This window comes from Harpia harpyja, chromosome 9 (assembly GCF_026419915.1).
Source record: "Harpia harpyja isolate bHarHar1 chromosome 9, bHarHar1 primary haplotype, whole genome shotgun sequence".
NCBI classification, from domain to species: domain Eukaryota; kingdom Metazoa; phylum Chordata; class Aves; order Accipitriformes; family Accipitridae; genus Harpia; species Harpia harpyja.
This window is the reverse complement of record NC_068948.1, coordinates 34,230,294-34,250,196: the sequence shown is the minus strand read 5'-3', so window position 1 is coordinate 34,250,196 and position 19,903 is coordinate 34,230,294. Positions and strand designations below refer to the sequence as shown.

The 19,903-nt window shown below is 43.8% G+C and overlaps 1 protein-coding gene across 11 annotated transcripts in view; it reads left to right on the top strand.

The window, feature by feature from the left end:
• PITPNM2 (phosphatidylinositol transfer protein membrane associated 2) overlaps positions 1–19,903 on the top strand; it is a 143,730-nt gene that overhangs the window by 53,618 nt on the left and 70,209 nt on the right. For all 11 annotated transcript variants that reach the window (XM_052795337.1, XM_052795338.1, XM_052795339.1 and 8 more), the window contains one exon: positions 17,681–17,854. In XM_052795337.1, coding sequence (XP_052651297.1) covers positions 17,777–17,854 — 78 coding nt within the window. In that variant the 5' untranslated portion in view covers positions 17,681–17,776. The remainder of the gene's footprint in view (positions 1–17,680; positions 17,855–19,903) is intronic.

The window sequence follows — 19,903 nt, the reverse complement described above, 5'->3', positions numbered from 1 at the left end:
TTATATTGCGTGTTATGCTGAGACATAAGCCTGCCGCTAGCTGGTTGGGGTTTGGAGAAGATTCCTGTATGGGCAGGTGCGATGTAAGTAACAGCTTGTGAGAGTTATGGGCATCCTTTTGAAGCACCCATTGCACATCTCTGACACCACACCAGATGAGATGGACCAAGGAGCTGATGCACAATGGCAATTTGTCTTTTTTTTTCCTACTCTCTCTCCAGTATTTCTTCATCCCATCATGGCTTGGTGCCCTGCTTGCACCTGGGAGTGTTATGAATGTGTCTGTTGGGGGCAATTGACTTCCAGAATTTGGAAACTTCATGGTACTGTGCTGAAGAGAGGTGGAGAGGGATAAATATATTAGTAAATCACACAGATGAAGCCATAAAGCATCAGTCTGGAATGAGCTTGGCTTGTATCTTAATTGCATGACATAAAACTAAACACATAAATTGCACACCTGAGCAACTGAGACAATCTTTTAGAAGTGGTGTATTTAATAATAAAAAAAAACCTGTTAGCAGAGTGTCACTAAAAGTGTGGATTGTTACTGCTGCCATTGCTTATGCTTTGCTTTTCTTTCTTGTAATTATCATGACTGGTATTTTTAGGGTAGCTTTGCAGCTTGTCTATTTTCTGCCAAGTTGGCTAAAAATGATGGTCTCACGTGACGTGATAAATATTCTCTTGGAAACCGATGCTGTATATATCCTGAACTTCCCCTTCTGCTGATGTCTGGATTCGTTCCTTAAAATTGTAACCGCAGGAGCTGGAGGAAAGGTGTCCCTCTGTATTAAAGCCTGTGCATATGGCTGTTACGGTCTTAAGAGTAGCTTGAATAGTCTTTGCAGATAAAGCTGATAGACTGGAATGTTTTTGTTTGCTTTAGGTTTTGGGTGGTATTAGCCTTAGTTGTAACCTCTTTCAGTTTCTGTTATCTTTTATATGGACTTCCTAGAGCTCTGATCCTGCAGTGAAATCCATGCAGATAGAGTCCTTCTGCGCTGAGGTTGCAGTAATGAGGCCAGACACAGAGCACGGGGCTGCTGCCATACTGCTCTCATGTGGCACCTCTCTGCTCAGTAGTGCTCAACCTTTCCTACTGGAGTCATAGGGCTTTTCTGGTTTTATTTATTTACTTATTTTAGGGGTGCCCTTACAGGAGCTTTTCTCTGCTAATGTGTCTCCTGTCTGTTTTTGTAAGACATCTAGGTATATGTCACGGCAACCCCATGCAGCGCTACAGGCTTGGGGAAGAGTGGCTGGAAAGCTGCCCGGCAGAGAAAGACCTGGGTGTGCTGGTTGACAGCCGGCTGAATATGAGCCAGCAGTGTGCCCAGGTGGCCAAGAAGGCCAATCGCATCCTAGCCTGTATCAGAAATAGTGTGGCTGGCAGGAGCAGGGAGGTGGTTGTTCCCCTGTACTCGGCACTGGTGAGGCCGCACCTCGAGTACTGTGTTCAGTTTTGGGCCCCTCACTACAGGAAAGACATTGAGCTGCTGGAGCGTGTCCAGAGGAGGGCAACCAAGTTGGTGAGGGGCCTGGAGCACAAGTCTTATGAGGAGCGGCCGAGGGATCTGGGGTTGTTCAGTCTAGAAAAGAGGCGGCTGAGGGGAGACTTTATCGCTCTCTACAACTACCTGAAAGGGGGTTGTAGTGAGGTGGGTGTTGGTCTCTTCTGTCAGGTGGCTGGAGATAGGACAAGAGGAAATGGCCTCAAGTTGAGGCAAGGGAGGTTTAGGTTAGATATTAGGAAAAATTTTTTTACTGAGAGGGTTGTCAAACATTGGAATGGGCTGCCCAGGGAAGTGGTTGAGTCACCATCCCTGGAGATATTAAAAAAGCGAGTGGACAGGGTACTTCAGAACATGGTTTAGGAGGCATGGTTAATGGTTGGACTCGATGATCTTGAAGGTCTTTTCCAACCGAAATGATTCTATGATTCTATGTTTCTTCAGAGGTGTTGAGGACTGTGCATGTTGCTGGTGCCCTACCCCAGGACTTGTCCAAGCTGTCCTGCCTGAGCTCCGACCTGCGGTAGCTGTTTCATGGTCAGCCAGCCTCGCTCCGAGGTCTGTGGAGCCTCAGCACAGGTTGAACGTAGCCACCTAGAACAATGCGTCTACTTGTGCACTACATATGTGAAGACCGTGCTTAATCTGAAAACTCAAGGCTGTAGTGGGAACTTTCTGGTAAAAGCAGAGATTGCTTTATGTCCTCTTTTCAGCGACACTCTCCAATTCCAGGCAGGCTATGAGGTGCTACTGGGTAGTCCTTGGGTGGAAAAGGTGTTGGGAAAAGGCATCATTTGTGTGCTCTTCCAGACAAGGTAGAGCTCATGGACAAGTCTTTGCCTTGTGCGTTTGGGCAGCATTGTGTAGGTAGACCCAGGGGTTTCCTACCTGGCTCTTGCAGCGATTGACTGTATGTGCTATTGCAGCTGGCATTGCTGGGAGTGCTACATCAAAATACCATCTAGAACTTGTGAAAGACTAACGCGCTATTTGTGTTATTGATTTCTGGACTTTGCTGTCATTCAGGATTTTAGCTTACTGATACAAGCAAAATAAAAGCAAATCTGTGGAAAAGCAGAAACTGAACTTTTAGGCTAATGAAGCTGTATTGTGTCTGACAAACGGGTAGCTAATCTGCTGGAAAAGGGGGTGGGTTGACTTTTAATGAGAAGTTATTAGATGTTGAATAGCTGTTAAATTGCTGTATTAATAAAATGGACAATCCTCTCTAGCTTGTCTCCTTAAAGTATTCTATTAATTGAGAACCCCCTTTAATATATTCTTTTAAAAATCAAGTAACATTTTGAAAAACACTTCTTTGACTGTAGCGACCTGATTCAGATTAAATCAGGTTTATGTCACAACTGCTTCCTTTATGTACTTTAGCTGCAATTTATGGACTCTGTTGATAATACTAACTTCTTATATATGAGCTTAAGACTTCTAAGAACAAGTCTAATGAGCTGACTTTTTTGTCTGAGTGTTTTGAATTGGCAGCAAATAGAAAAATAGAAATGAGATGAGAAAACAGGGTCTGCTGCCTGGAGTGAGAATTTGGATATTATTTTCAGTTCAGCTACTGATTTCTGCTTTGACTGTGAGCCAGCATTTGCAGTGAATTTTGGACTAAACTATCCAAACTTAACTGTCCCTCAGACACTTGCATTACAGGTAGAATGCAGGTAACTTTTATCGCTCAGAATAATTGTCCTTTTCTTCATGCCATGTTGTGACCAAAGTTGAAATGTTCGAGCCCTTTGGCTCCTCTACCTGCAAGACACTGTTAACACTTTCTGGATATGCCAAAACCTCCAGCTTTTGGTGGTTTTGACTTTCTACCTGCCAGTTCCAGAGGCTTTTAGATTCTGTCACGCTTGCAGCAGGCGAGGCAGGTGAGCAGCATCTCCTCTTGTGGTCAGGCAGGTCTGGTGCTGTCGGTTAGGGGCCAGGATACACGTTTGCTCTTGATGTTGCTGTCTAAGAAAGTCCAGATCCTGAATCAGGTCGCTGTTTACAAAGCAGATTTATGTCGGATATAAATACAGCTGTAATGCCCTTTAATGAAGGGTATGTGTGGCTCTTGCAAAGCTGTGCGGCACTCCTGCTATCTGATAGCTGACAGACAAAGCTGGAACAGCAATGCTAGAGAAATTCTCAAGGTGTGAAACAACTGGCCAGACCGTAGCGAGAATTGTAAAGCCTAAGATGGGAAACTGCACCACTCGGTCAAGGCCTTCAGAGTTGTCCCTGAAATCTGATCTGATAGGGTTTGACACTTTCTGCTCAGTGCTTTGTTTCCGCAGACATTGTCAGGCTGGAACAAGGTTTCCATCCTATGGCGCATCTAGTGAAAAGGAAATGTTGTGCCATAACCCTTTGTGGACTTGCTTTTGTAACACTTTCTTATAAGGAACACTTCAAAAAAGGGCACTCCAGATATGGTTTGGATATTTGATGGGGAACAGAGGAAAAGCAAGTTTATTTGAACAGGCCTTGGGGGTCAGGGAGCAGATTTTGTTCCTTTGTTTTGATCCTCATTAAATTGCTTTCTTTTGTCCCATATGTGCAAAATAACGCATTGTCGTAGGACACCCTGATTGGCTTGTGAAGTTTAATTTGTAGCTGGAGAAGACAGTTGAAATCCCATTTAGTTTGAGGAATAAAAACACATGGAATTCCACACGAGTCCTCAAGGAACATGAGAAATCTGCCCTTGGGAAAGCTCTCTGCTTGCCTTGTTGGGCTGAAACCACAATATGTGGTCTACGGCTGTTGAATGCTTTGTTACATCCAGAAATTCTCCGTAGAAGAGAGAATTATTTACTGGAGAGGAGTCTGAGTGAAGCCAGATCTTGGCTTTTTGAAACCAGTGGCAGTGGGGAGAGGCTATGGGAGGGGTTCAGCAGCAAAATGGGTCAGAATAAAAGGCCAAAGGAATTGCTTCAGAGTTTTGTCTTGTGGATATGACAGCTGAAAAGTTAGTTTGCTTTGTGATTCCCAAGATATTAATGCCACTATTGGGTTCAGAGCACAACTTAATTATATCTGATAATGTTATCCACAGCAAGGATTATTTGCACCAGGTTTTGAGGATACTGATTTAAGTGAGGGTTTGAGCATCTTTTGATCTTGACTAGTTTTTCCTTGTCATTTGTAGAAACAGTCAGGAGATCTGTAGGCCTTGTAGAAGAGGGAGGGGTGAGTGTTTGGTTGTGGCCGTGCTTATCCTGAGTGTCATGAAGCCACACGTGGTGGCAGGCTGCCTGGGCAGCTCTGCTAGCCTTCATTCAAGTTACTGCATCAAGCAAATCTGAATCTACCCAGACTTAAACAAAACAGAAAAGTTCCTGAAGCTTCTAGGTGCTTTCCTGCAGGAAAAGGGCATGTCTGCGTGCTACAGGAGATGGGGTGGAATGTCTGCAGAGAACCTCTGGGTTCTTGGAGAAATTTATTAACTGTGATGTAATTTCCAGGAATTACTTTATTTTCTGCAGAAATTACTGATACCTCCAAAGGCAGTTGGTAAGAAGAAAAAAAAATTCTTTTGCGTTTTATTCTTGCAGAATTGGGCTAGTTACCAGGGCAACTTAATTTACTTGAGCTACCCCACTCCCTCCTCTAGTTAAAAAAAATTACTTCGTCGCAAAAGTTGGACCCAGAAAATCCTGAATCTGCTCCGTCACTAATTCTGTCTTGGATGTTGGACCAGATAATTTTTCTCTCTGTACCTCAATTTCCCCCCAAATGAGGAATAATGATGGGTGCCCTAGCTACTGAGGCCAGGGTAGAGCTTTAATGCATCTATCAAGCGCTGCAAGATGGCTGCAAGGAGTACAGCTGGGCACCGGCCAGGCACTACTGCTCTTGTAGGTCTGGAGCAACCACTCTCCTACACCTGTGCTTATTCAGGTTGGGTGACTCAGTCAAACAGTGTTGTTTCCTCTTTTCTTGCCAGTACCTGCATTTGTCTCCTTAGGCACTGCTCCTGTCCTTGGCTTGCGGCAAATTCATCATTTATTATTATATTTTTTTCGGAGCCTGGCCTGATGGGACTTGTGGGTTTCCGACTGAGGGTGTCCAGACTGGCTGGAGGTGTTCATGTTCCTTTCACAGTGCCATTTTCTTTCCCTGTTATATCACATCTTGCTTCACGACAGGTCTGCAAAATGATGGAGGTGGTAATTGAATTGCATGTCAAGAAAACCAAACAAATGCAAGACTATACAGCTGGCCCTGAGTTTAATCTAGAGAAGGATTTATAAGTATTATGTAGAAACACACCGTACTTTATGTTCAGAGAAGCTTGTACAGAACTTAAATATATAGAGGTGCAGCTGGCTTCCCTCCTGGGAGTGACAATGTCACTCTCTGCAGTGTAATCAGCCTCCTCTAGTCCAATTCTGTCTCAGCACCTGGGTGTTTTATTATGATTGACTTTACTGCAGGTGTCCTCTGCCTTGAGTTTCGTGAAGGTCTCTCTGTGTTGTCAGAAATCTGAAGATGGATGGCTGTGGCGGTAGAGAAGTATCAGGGCTGTTGAGAAGGTAGTTGGTCCATTCAGAGGAGAAATTGAAGAGGTGATTAAAAAAGAAAAAATCCAACTTTTTTTTTTTTTTAAATAGCACTTTAAATGCTTTGTAGGTATTTGTTATGGATGCTTTTTAAATTTCATTTCTAGGGTTTGCTTGCATTGAAGGTATAGATATAATTTGACTCGTATTTTCCCTTCTGATAGTGTATGGCAGGGCATCCTGTGTTTTGTGTCTTTTGTCTCACCAGCCTGTATCTTAACTACAAAATACATGTTCAATTTGCCTCCCACATTCTGTCTATATAACGTACTGTCTGCTTCCATTTCTTTGCCGTGAAAACCTGGTTACTTAGGGGGAAAAAAGGCACCAATAAATAGTATGCTTTTTCCAAGTTTCTAGCTAAACTAATAAATCAAGATCTTATGGGCGCTTGGGGGTTACAGTGGGGATTCTGATGTCTCGGGCAGATTCCAATTTAACTCCACTCTGTAATCATAAGGTTTTGATTTTCTTAAAGAGAGAATTGTCTCCACATGGTACCTGCTTTTCCTCTGCTTATGCTCTTGGAAAGTGAGCGTGGTCTGATGGATTCATCCATGTGCCTTTCTCCTTCCCAAGTCCTGGATTCAGTTTCCAGCTTCGGCTAAATTTTAAGTGATCATAGTCTGTCCCTCAGGGTTTTTTTGGGGGTGGGTGGGGGAGGTTGTTGGGTTTTCAGAGGGGCGGTGGGAGTTGGGGATGTGGATTAACATTTGGCAGTATCCCTGGGGTGTCTCTCATTGCCTGAACTGGCTACTGCATCCTGGTTTGGAAGAAGCATGTAGGACACCTCCCAGCTGCAAAGGGGCTCTTTAACCTGGTGCGAAGAAGTAAAAAAGGAGTTTAGGCCTTCACCTTGCTTCAGGGCTTCTCATCTCACCAAGCACAGCAGTCACAGCAGCTTCTAGGATGATGGCACTGGTTCTGGGTTTGTCACCCCTGGGGATGACTGGGCAGTAGCGTAGGAAAACATTGGCAGCCAGGAGTGCTCCAGCAATGAGTCACTGTGTTGTTAGAGGGAGAATTACCACCAGGAATTGTCTTTGTCATTATATGAACTCTGTTGGAAATGTGCCAAGATGTATATCCCTCCTGGATACGCAATGGAAAAATAACTCTTCTAACATTGGGGTTAGGCTGCTTGGGCCAGTCTTGGGTCTTAATAGTTAGATGAACCAATATTGTGTAGTTCTTAAGAAAAGCTGCTTTCTTTTAGGGCTTTAAACCTACTTCAGCCTCAGTTGTTTTGCAAATATGTATTCTCCAGTGGGAAGGCAGAGGCAGATGTTAACCTCCTCCAGGGAGGACTTTCTCCTACTTCCAGAAGGTTCCTGATTTAATCCTTGTGTGACTGAATGGTGTCTCCTCTTCCAGCAGCACACAGAAATGTTTCTGTCCTCAGTCAGAACCACCTTGACTCCGTTCAGTCCCAACCACTAGCAATGCAATGGCATTTCTTCTTCCTGGAATACATTGCCTGAGGTCTTGGAAAAACCTGCAAAGGTCCTGAGTTTCATTGGGGTGCAGCTGGATCTGGGGCAAAGCGAAGAGCCTGGCCCCATCAGCAGCCCCAGCCCCAGCCCCACGGTGGTTCCCCATGGAGGAGCCTGGAGTTAACCTGTCCCATGGCCCTTGAGCTGGGGACTGTTGAAGTGACTTAAAACAGAAACTTTACCCTTCTTTAGACTTCTTAAAAAGTTGAGGGATAAACATCAGAAATTATGCAGCCATTTGTTACCCAGGCCAAAGAAGAAACTCCACTGGTCTGGCATGTAGTTCAGTTTTGCCTCCTCTGCCTCAGCTTGCAGTCTGCTTAGCCAAAAACACCCTGGAAACCTATAAATTTATGTAGGCGTTATTAGAGGCTAGGGGTTCCATGTTGTGGTTGGATGATTTGCAAAAGCGGTAAGATCTGATGGTTTAAAAATGCTACATCACTCTGTATGTGGGATGAGGAGTGTTAGAGGGGAAGAAATAACACCAGCCCAAAATGTGCTGAATAATGAACTGAAAATGGTTATTGATTATCCATGCACCTTCATTATCCTGCTGCAATCTGAGAGCAGCTAGCGGTTCTTTTTTCTTCATTAAAAAAACCAACCCACTTTCAAAGGCACTTATGAAATATTTAGTGTAATTATTTCCAAGATCAAAACTCCAAAGAAATTACGCAGCCACAGAAACCTTGTTAATCTTTTGGTGTTATGGATGAAGGACGCAACAGAGATATTAAACATTTACCGTTCTTCTGCAAAATGGCCTCTTACTTTCAATCTCAATTGCAACATTATTCATCAGCCTTCACTGCTGCGTTTGTCTGCTTCCCATGCAAGAATTTTAGGTGTCATTACAAGTTTCTTCTGATGGAGTAGGACTTATTTTCTCTATCCCTGTTTTGCCTTTAGGCAACGCAAATCTCAGCCTAATGAAACCAGTGTGAAGTATTACGGTGCTATAACACTGACTTTGCAATCATACAGTGTTTCCCTCCACGAAATAGTCTTTTTAAACCAGCTATGAATGTTTGTTCCCTTTTCCACATTATATTTGCATAAGTGAGGTAATAAAATGTTATTTCCATCTAGACTGTAACTACTGAAAAAGTTGAGTAGCTGTTGATGTCTCTTTTCAGTTTGAATAGGGAGTTACTGAGGAAGCAATCCAGAGTCTATCCAATGTTGACTCAAATCCCCAAATAGCATTTTTGTGTCTCAAAAACAGGTTTAGTGGATCTGCAAGTATTTGGAGATAAAAATTTGAAATAACCTTGAGAAATAGTCTGAAATGGGCTATAATTTGGAAGAGATGAGTGCAAAGGCCCAAGAATAAGCTATAAAATGGGGAATGGCTGGTGTGGTTGCCATTCTGTGGGAGGTGAGATAAGGCTGCAATGGGTTTCGAACTGAGTGGCCATCAACTGCCTTATGCTGTTGGCAAATACCATGCAGAGATATATGAACAAGAGTCATAGGAAAGACATGAAGTTATCCTTGTTTTTTAGGCCTGCTGTGGCTCACACCAGTCTTAGAGATGTGGATCAGTGGGAGAAGGGGCGAAGATGACAGACAAGGGAGAGAGGCATCACATGCATCTTTGAACATGAAAAAGAGGAATTGTGGAAGAAAATAGTTAATGAACCATTTGCTGCCTCTCCTGAGGTTAGCACAAGAAGAAAGGGGCTTGAACTGTAGTGAGGATAACTGAGGTTAGACAGCAAAAGCCTTTTATGTCTGTAAACAATCTGGAGACTCCTGAGATTCCTTGTTTCTGCAGCTTGAAGTGTTTTTCTCAATTCCTAATTTTTTCTTTTAAAAAAGATAAATAGCCCTGTTTCCTGAGCAGTTTTTAGCTGTAAGGCCATTTGTAAGGCCAAAGCAAGTCTGAGCATGGTAGGACGGGCTGGGTTTGTGCTCAGCTGGGTGCCCGAGGACCCTTTGGATGAGCTGGTCACCAGTGGTTTGCAGAGCTCTTGCACCTCAGCCTCACCGCTCTCAAAATTTCTTACCCTCAATTTCTTATTTTCATGCTTAGTGACTGGTAAGATTAAAGAGTGGGAGCTCTCATGACTTCCTGCTCTTGTTGTTGTAATAAAACCCCCTGTAATTTCCAGTGCAGCAACTACCAGAGAGAGAGAGAAGGGGGATGGTGTGGATGCTGTCTTGAGTTAGATAGGTGAGGTCATCCCTTGACTCTGGTTCACCCTTGGTCTTTCTCCCATGCCTCGCTGCTGCCAGCATTTTTGCTACAAGCTAAGTAAGAGGATCGTTGCACAGGACGTTAAGAGCGTGGTTGGGTTGGTTTGTTGGCTTTGTACTACTTAATACAAGTGAAGCCTTGACCAACCGGTGGGGACTGCACCAAGCGCACTTCTGCTCACTCTCTGAATTCCATCAGGAAGAGAGATTGTAGCACCCAGAGATGTGAGGTGTAAATGTAATAGCCTCCCAGGGAGGCTACCTTGGAAAATAGATGTGTTTGTTTTGTTTTTTTAAACTTGGCCAGCATCCCATCTCCCTGCCACTGTTGCCCACAGAGTGCGCAGGCTTCTGTGTGGCAGTGGCCTTCGGCTAATGGATGTGCCACAAATGAAAGTAAAATACTGTCATTGCTGTATGCCTGTAGCATTGCATAGATTTTTCTTTACAGTAGTTTACTCAGATGCCAGCAATTTTCAGTCTGTTTTCAGCCAACGTGCTGCACTTACCACATTGTCAATGCTGCTTTTATTTTTGTGTCCCTGTGTGTGTATATATATGTATGTCTATATATGTGTGTCTATATATAAAATATATATTACATATCTATATGTATTTATATGCGCGTGTGTAATGTCTGCCTATATTCAGCATATAATGCTGAGAGATGTCGACTAAGAGCAACCCGTTAAAAGCAGGGTCTGCCCGGTTCCTTTAGCTCAGCTGAACAGAGGCATCTGGCTTTGCAGCGAGGCCACAAGACGCTGGGTTTTGTGGCTGCTCTGTTCGTGCAGACTGCTTGGAAACTTTTAACCTTTAATTTCAGATGCATTCTTTTTAATATGCAGCTTTATCCCCAGCATCAGCAAAAGGATTAGATGCTGGTTTGTCTTTCCCTCTGAACTCATCTGTGACTTCAGTGTGCGTATTAGTTCTTTTAATGGCTTCTTTATTAGTTCATTATTGCATAACCTCCAGGCATGGCAGGACTTCAAACGTTAATTTTCCAACCAAAGTTCAGCTGACGGACTTCACCTGGTCCCTCTGAAGTCAGCATGTGAATAGAGAGGGCTGGCTTGCTTTGCACTGCAGCATCACTTATAAAGCAGGAGGAAGGGAGTAAAGTTTTCTTCTCCACAGATGTTAAAGGAGATGGAAATGGAATGGAAAGTATGAAGAAACAGTACAATAACCTGGAATATTTAAGGAGAAAAGGCAGTATGTGTGTGCATGCGTGCGCACGCTTTGGTGTGGTGTTAATTTTTTTCCCCTTTTTTCTTTTTTTTTTTCTCCCCCGCCCCTTTCTCTCTCATTGCTTCAAGCTAGTATTTGGCTGCCCGGTGAACTATAACAAGATTTAATAGCTCCAGTGTAGCTATATTGCATTTGAACTGATTCCATCCTTCTGTTGTAGTAAACGTCTGCTTTACAATGAGCTCTTAAGTGACGTCAACTTGTATCTAATAATGGAAAAAAATCAAGTACTGTAAATGCAACTTGTTCGCTCTGTGCCTGTCTTATCAAACAGTGTTTTATCCTCAGCCCATTGCAGTGCTATCTGCATTTGAGATATCTTCTGAGTTTGCCCTGAGGTTTACACCTGAGGAAAATTGATTTCTACGCACGCTTGCATTTTCCTCTTCTTCTTCCCCCGCTTCCTTTTTCTCTGACTGTATTGTAGGCTGTGGCCAGACCCAGTAGAGGCAGGCACAGGGAGCTCCCCCAGCTCAGCTGCCAACCTTGGCTGTACGCTGCAGCTACTCCAGCACTCGGAGGACTGTATTGTGGTTTTGCAATGTTGGGCAAATGTTCATTAGCTGCTGATTCACTGTCAGATGTGATCTAAGCTCAGTCATGAAACTTGGATGTGTAAGCATCTGCATAAAAACTTCTATTTGAAAAAGATGTGACGGATTAGATGTATGATTTAGATGTACGATTACGAAGAACCTTACTTACTGACAGAAGCCTTTAAGCAGTGAGTGTGTGAACTGTGCACTTTTAAGGAGCTTTAACTTTTGATTACTTCTTTTTTTTCCCAAGGCCTAATGAGTTTTTAAATCTGCCTAGCTGTCGGTCAGCAAGTACCACCCATGCTCCGAAAATTGAAAACCACTGATTTTAAAAAGCTCATTCTGTCTCTTCAGTTTATCCCACATGCAGTTCTGCGTGAGAGACAGTTATGAGTGTAGAGTTGAGTGTGATGGCAAATAACAGTAGCTGCAAAATTACTAAATAGAAATGTTGGGGTTTTTTTAACCTTTCAATTTGAACATTGTTTGAAACAGTCCCACTGGAGAGATTACTTTGGTGGGGTTGGGAGAAGAGGGGAGACAAGGGAATGGCAAAATACGAGCACTCAGTATTCATCTGGCTCGAAAACCCTCATAAATTGTGTTTTTCCCCTTGACCTTTACATAGTGGTAGTCATTCATGTGATCAGAGGAGACAGTCGTGCTCCAGCTGATACTGTGCTAAGCATCATGCATTCACAAAACAAGAAGTTCCTCTCTGTCCCGTGGTGCTTCCCGATGAGATGGCAGCGGGATGTGGGCAGGACAGTTACGAGGCCATGCTGGTCCGCGTGATGGATCGCAGGCTGGGTGTGCTGTCCTTGCCAAGGGTCAGGTAGGCAAGGCTGGCAAGCAAGGGCTGATAAGGGTTCGACAGCGATGTTTTGCAGATGCTGATGGAGATCCTCTCCTGAGAGACAGGGACATGGTGGACAAACTGGATCAGAGGAACAGATAAAGGGAATGGTCTTTGCAGCAGCGATACTCTGGACAGATAAAGCTGAGCAAGACTGCTTTTGGGCCAAGAGGGAGAGTGCCGCATTAATCAAGGTGTGAGTGTTGAGGCTGCCTTTAAAAAATGCTGACTTAGGTCCTAGGAATCTGTTTCACATTCATGCTGCTGCTTCTAACAGCATAAATAAACCCAAGTGCAGTATGTACGCAGCGCTTCCAGTCGTGGGTGGGTACTGTAGCCTCCCTCAGGGAACTCTGCAGGAGAAGGAAGGTGGCCAGGCTGCTAAGCGTGGTGTTGCTTCCCAATGTCCAAGGGTTTGATACACTTGGGACCAACGCTAACATCACTTTGATATTGCTTTCTTCAGGGAGGCATCTTCTTGGGGGAAAAAGAGATGTAGAGAACCTAAAGCAAGTTTTTAGGGAGGTAGATGAGGTCTCTAGGTAATGCCTTTGCTCATCCTTTTGCCATTACATGTTTGGCTTGGTTTTCTTACAGTTGTTTCTGTTAATTATCTTTCATTTCTCAGTTATGTGAAAGCATTGCAAGGAAAATTGTTTAATAGCTGAGTCAAGGGTATCGATCTTTAGCTCATGAGTGTGATCTTTCATAGGGGAGATTTTTATCAACTTCAAAAGGCAGCACAGCCCTGAACAGGCAGTGGTTGATAAGAACCCAAGACCTGGGTCTGGTACCTGCCTCTGCTACTGGCTGCTGTGCAACCCTCTGTGATGGGTTTTTTCCTTCCTAGGGCAAGTCTTTTAACTTTATAGTAGTGTAAAATGAACCTCCTTTGTGAGGCTAGAAGCAGCTCATTATAGTTGCTCTCTGCATCTAGGGCTTTTTCTTCCCTGTTGAAAATGGGAAATAGCAGCCCTGGCCCCTGAAAAGCCTGTGCTCAGCAGCCTGGATATGGAAAACGTGAGCTGGTCAAAAATTAGTTGTTGAGGCAACAGCGAGGAGAGCTGTAACAGCACAGTGTGAGTGGTTCTCCTGCACTGGACCCAACCACCATGTCAAGGAGCCAGGATTTTTGCTGTAATACTCAGTTGCCATACCCTTCAGGGCCAGCCTGTGAAGCCTGGCTGGGGTTTGGCCTCCAGGATTCCAGTAGCACTCTAGGACTCCAGTAGCACAGTTTAAACACCCTTCACACACTAACTCTTATTCCTTAATTACAAGCTGTCAGTTGTCATCAGTCCTTTGCTACTTCGTTTAGTAACAGGGAGGCTGGCCCTAATGCTCCCAAAGTGACAACCCCAAACACTAAATTCATGAGCTAAACGGAGACATTTTGCTGCGTCTCTTGATCTGTTCAGTATCTGCAGATCACAGTAGTCCCCCCCACTTTAAAGAAAGGGCACTTTCTTAAAAAGTTTGTTATTGTTGTGAGGGAAACCGTTAAAATCAGAAGTAAATGCAACACACTGTGCGTTAGCCTTCAGACAGCCTGAAGCAATAGCTCAGAGGTGGACCTGACTCATCACAGCAGGGTATTGACTCTGGAGCATAATTATGATGCTTTGAGAACCTGATTTTAAAATAATTGAGGTATAAAATTATGTGCCTGGCTTTCACAGTTACTACAGCTCTGTGTATAAATTGAGTAACGGCCTGTACAAATGTGCCACTTGGCCATAGCAGAAATAGCAGCAAGTCTGGAAATGTCCCGTGTCACCATTGTTTTTCTCTTGCTGAGAGAAGCCGGCTGCAAGCTGAGTTTTGCAAACAGCCTTGGTTACTGGTCTTGGCTGTGTGGCTGCAGGGGTTTGGCAAACCCACAGAGAGTCCAACTTGGTACTTGGCAGCTGGGCAGCCGAAATCCAGCCTGCTGTCGAAACACTGGCTGCTGGCTAATTCTGGCACGTAGAGCATCTCCATTCAAACACCTCTGGCTGCTTGTAGCAACGGGCTGGATACGTGTAAGTGCCAGGGACACAGCTGGTGTTTTGACACCCCTTTTCCAAAGCTGTGTTGTGGCTCCCTTACTTCCAGAAGGGCTTTCTCTTCTCTCCTTAGCAGCCATCATGTCTGCAGACAAACTTCTGTTTTGTTTGGACAATACAGTAAGCGGTCTTGGAGAGCTTTGATTCTCTATAAAGTCCCAAGACTTTGGAAGGAGGCTGCTGTCCTCAGTGAGTTGTCTGAAAGCGCAATTTTGTCACCTCTGTACCACCTGGCATGGTGTTCCCCAAGATCTGAATCTGGTGAAAACCCATGTTTATCTTTCATGGTTTGCCACCTGGGCTCCACTGCTCTTAGAAGGGTTAGGGCAGGTTATTTTCAGCTCAAAGGCAGCCCAAGCTGCAAACTTACCTTGATTTTTTTTTTTTTTTTTTTAACCAGTCTAGCTTAAAAAAGGCAAACAAGTCATGTTTGTTCTCTTCGTGCCTCCTTCAGGGTCAGGCTGCAGATCCCAGGTGTTTTTCCTGCTGGCCCCCTCAGTTTGAGGTTGCAATTTGGTTCTTGCTGTTGCCCCGGGTGTTTCCAGGGTTTTTTTCTACCCAACTTTTGGGGACTGGTTGCAGTAGCTGGAGTGGGCAGCTGCCGGAGGAGTTTTTGGGAGCATCGCCTTTCCAATGGGCACATCATTGGGACCTGCTGCTGCCTGGAGACCTGCAGGCTGAGCTGAAACACTGCTTTTAAACATGGACTGTAGGGAGGTGGAAACCTGAAGGGGAACTTTATAGCAAAACCTCAGCTTTTGTAAAGCCAAGCAGGAAGCTGGACCAGGAGCCACTGCAGCAGCCAGATGTGCTCTGCACACAGGGTGCTTTGAGCCCGCTCCTGGTGACTGCTGCTGTGCCTGCTTGGGGCTGAAATGGTTGGGTTTTTTAGTCTGTAATAAAATAAGCCCTCTTGTGTCTTGGCCATCTGAATTATTACCTGCCTGGCACTTCATTATAAACACATTTTTTCCATCTTGGTACTGGTTTCCTGCCATTTTATTGCTTTTAAGGTTCTATTTTTTGTTTTATTCATCTCTTCCAATCGATAGAAATATCCTGGTTTTAGCAAGCAGCAAAGGCAGACGTGACTGATGTCCTTATGCTGGGAGCAGAATTGCTTTCAGAGCATTTGGGAAACGGTGGGGGGAAGCTTTTAAATCTAGTTTTCAAAGATCTCTAAAGCATAACAAACTTCTCGAGCCATGTAGCTGAGTCTCCCACTGCCATTAGCTCCAAGAGTTCAGATCCCAGCATTGTACCAATGCAGATCTGGGGCCAGTGCTTGAGATCCATCCTCTGGTGGTTACTGTTGTTCTTTGCTGTGACACTAATTAAAAACCACCTAATGAGACTATCTCCACCTGTTCTGGAGGATTAGTTTTGATGGAGGAAATCCTGCACGTGCGTGTGGATGCATGCACTTCTGCACATAGGCATGGCACTGTTGGGAAGCGCAGTCTTCCCAGAATTATTGTCTACAGGGTTTGCCATGGCAGATTTTTTTATATCCCCCCCGCCCCTCCACACACACAGACTGCTCTGACAGCAATAAAATGAAACAGAGAATTGAATTTGAAAATAAATTGTTTAGCTGATGCAGCACCAGGCAGATAGCTCTTCCAGAAGAGTTGATCCAGGATGGATTGGCTTTACTGCCAAATGAGAAATGTGGCAATCAAACAAAGGCAAGATAACAGCACGCCAGCATGGGGGCTGCGTGCCTGGGTGAGGCAAACCCTCTGGCTGGGATGCGGTGTGCAGTGTCCCGTGTAAACTCAGCGGTGGGTCAGCTCTGGTGGGAGACGGAGATGTTGCAGTGCCCTTTGAGTGCTACACGGATTAGAAGTCAGTAGACCTGGGTTATGAATACTGAATTTTGTCCGTGGTTGCTCTGTGACCATGGGCATGTGTTTTAACCTCCCTAAACCTTGTGAAAGGTTGGTGAAGTGCTGTGCAAACACCAAGTGGTGCTGAGGCCTGTTGATAGCGGTGTGGTTTCCTGGTTCCCAGACCGTGGTTTAATCCGCTAAATAAATTGGTTGGTTTTCTTTTTTTTTTTTTTTTTTCCCCCCAGCTGTAGGGCGTGGGGCTGGTTTCGCTCCAGCAACTGTATCTGAAGGCACAGCAGAAAGGTGGATTTTGGTGCTGAGAAGCAGCAAGGCAAGCGCTTTGTGTGCTGGGAGAGCGGTCATCGGAACCTGCTACGGCTGATTCGGCCTGATAGCAGACAGCTTTCTTGTGTCCTCTCTTCCTCAACAGTCATCTCCACCACCCCCACCACACCCCTTCCTTACCTGATTTTATTGTCTTTATCCATAGCCCATAGGGAGTCTTAAGAATATTTGAAAAGTTACTGCTTTAACCCTTGGTGTAGTAAATGCTGTATTCCCCATATTCTTAAGCAATAATTCTATTAAATTGCCTTGAGGTGGGGTATGATGGATTTTTTTTTTTTTTTTAATGTTGCAGTTTGATCTTTGGCTGTATTGTTATGCAGCGGGAGTGTAAAAATGAGTCTGGCATCAACAGCAGTGGCAGGAGGATTTTGCCTGTAGAATACTTTGGAGGTGAAAGACAAGGGGTCCTACCAGCACTAATTCAGAATAAAGTAGGGAAGAAAAGTACATTTCTGCTGTCTTTATTGTTAGAATCCAAATGACTTTTTTCATCATGGTGTTACTGAGGGCCAAGGAAGTCTAATTATTGCCTTTTTCTTGCTGCTGAATGAATGCTGAATGAGAGGATAAAAACCTGATACCTTTGAGTGGATGCATCTCTGGTGTGTTGCTGACATTGGAGAGATACTTTATTGTCTGGCAACAGAAGGTCTGCCTATTCATTTTGAGCTTTTGTCATATCTCTTCCATGGAGAAGCTATTGCATATGAAAGTCTGATTGATACGGTGGCAAAGGTTGGGAGGGTAATAGCTTTGATGGTATCCTCTGAAGCAAATCAAAATTCTTCTAAAAGATTCTGTTCAATTTGATACCAAAGGTCTGGTAGCACTCCAGGGATTCTTCTCTCTGCTATGAAGCTTATAGCTATTACAAAAATTAACGTTTGCCTGTTGTTGTTTGTTCTTTTTTTTTTTTTTTCTCCTAATAGGATGTTCTGCAATAAGAATGGAAAATAACTGCTTCTCTCTCTTTTTTTTTTTTTTTTTTTCCCCCTTTCTCTCTCTTTCTCTCTCACTCTGTTTCAGGAATCCTCAATGCATTTGCTTGCCGTTATTTAAGGAGCCTTTACTAAAAGCTTCTGGATTGTGTTTCTGAGCAGACAAAAGATTTTTGTATTCAAAATGCTCATAAAGGAATATCGTATTCCTCTTCCGATGAGTGTGGAAGAATATCGAATTGCGCAGCTGTACATGATACAGGTCAGTAATGTTTCAGACCATGTGGATGAGTGCAGGCTAACACAGGGCTTTGTGTGGAAGAGTGAAGTATTGCTGCAGAATTAGATGTTTTAAATTTGAGGTTTGCTGCGTGCTTATAAAGGAGCAGGGGGGGAAAGTAATACAAACTTCAGTTTATGACTTGCCTCCTCTTGTCCTTATATTAGAGAACCTCTGTTTGACCTACCTGGGGAAACAATAGCTCATGGATAGGCTATTCCTATGGAAAGAAGCACTGAGCCCAAGTGTGTGGATACCTACCTGGAAGTGATCAAGCTGTACAGCTTAAGCACCTACTGCTTCCCAGTGGGGTTGTGGTTACTGGTCATGCCAGTTCCAGCTGCAAACCAAAGGCTCATGCTCTTTTGTTGGGAAGAAACAGTCTAGTATAAATTTGAGAGTGTATGCCTTTTGAAAGGCATAACTGAATTTGGGAGGGAAAAATCTGGATGTAACACTTCTTTGCTTATGTACCACTATGAAACAGATAGTAATCAGTTTGGGCATAAAACTTAGATTATTTTTAATAGGCTTCTGAATACTGATGGGAATTTTTGTTGAATTCCCCATCTTCAATAAAGCAGTTAATTAAAATGTTGGGGTTTTGTAACTCAAATCCTCCGTGCCCATATTCTCCCAGTGTTTGAAATCCAACCAGGAGCATTTTTAAAAGGAAATTAATCTGAAGGGTTATTTCATTGTCCCACGCTTTAAATAAAATTTAATTTTGCTCATCCAGCAAAACACATGTCTAATACTGAGTTTGCAGTAGAACTCCTCTTTCTGTGGCAGGATGAAGCAATTCTAGAAAAATCTGCTTTGGTGTAAAACCTAAAATGAATTAAAAAAAAAAACCAACCACCCCAAAAACCAAAGCAAAAGCACAACTCCCCCATTTCTCCCCGACCACCCAACTGTGTTCCTTTAAGGACTTGTGCACTTGGACTTGATTGTTAAAACAGTGTATGGTGTGTGTGTGTGGCTTCATTTTTGTGTAAGTTTTCCTGATGCTGTAGCTGCTTTGAATATTGTTGTAATTATTTTCTTACAAATTTTTCTTCCAAATTTGCCTCAGCTGTTTTGAATAAAGAGCTGGTTGATGGAAGCAGTGTCTTAGCTATGCAGAACTTGTCAGTGAGCAGCAAAGCGTACAGGAGAATGATCTGATTAAGAAGGAGCCCACCTGATTTAACGGAGGATAAATCGTTAACTGGGGAATGTCTGTGGGGGCCTCCTGTGACATGTGGAGGACTTGGTCAGGGGGACTGAATTTGCTGTTCATTTTCAGAAGTTAAAATACTTGTTTTTATTTCATTAATGCAGAACACTGGATTCCACTTTGTTCACTTGACAGTGATTTTGGCCGTATCTTAATGTCAAAGGACATGATAAGTCATTAGGGTTTCCTGCAAGGGGAAGTTCTCTGGCCCAGGAAACTGCTTGAGAAACGACACCTCCAAATTGCTATCCAGCCCTGCTTCAGACCTGCTCTAATTTTCTGGTGCATTGATATGTAGCAAAGTAAGGTTTCCTCTTAGATCAGGTGCAATAGCTGGTGTCAAGTCAGGTCTCTGATCTCCCTCCACTTACCTGGGGGTAAGCTGGAAACACTGCATGTAGCCCAAGATCTAGGTGAGCTAGAGAAGTGCATGACAAGCAAGTGACTTTATTGTGTTATGGGTACAAGTAGTACAAGAGGAAAAGTTACCTGTGCTTTTTATTAAAAATACTAGTCTCAGCTCAAATTTGAATAAAAGAAATAACAAAACCAGAAAACCCACTTAGGGTAGAATGTGGGGTTTATATTCTTTTTCTTAGTGTTTGGTAGTTATCTGCTTCAACTCTTCCCGAAATTGGTGGAAAAATTCCTGCTGACTTCAATGGGAGCTTTTCCTAGACCATGATATCAAATGTCCCTTTTCTTCAGTTTGATTTAAAAGTGGAGGTTTTGTCTTTGAGACAAGCACTGGGGAGAGAGCAGTGGGGAGCATGACTTCCGTTCTTTTCAGAGAATGAGAAAGTGCTTCATGT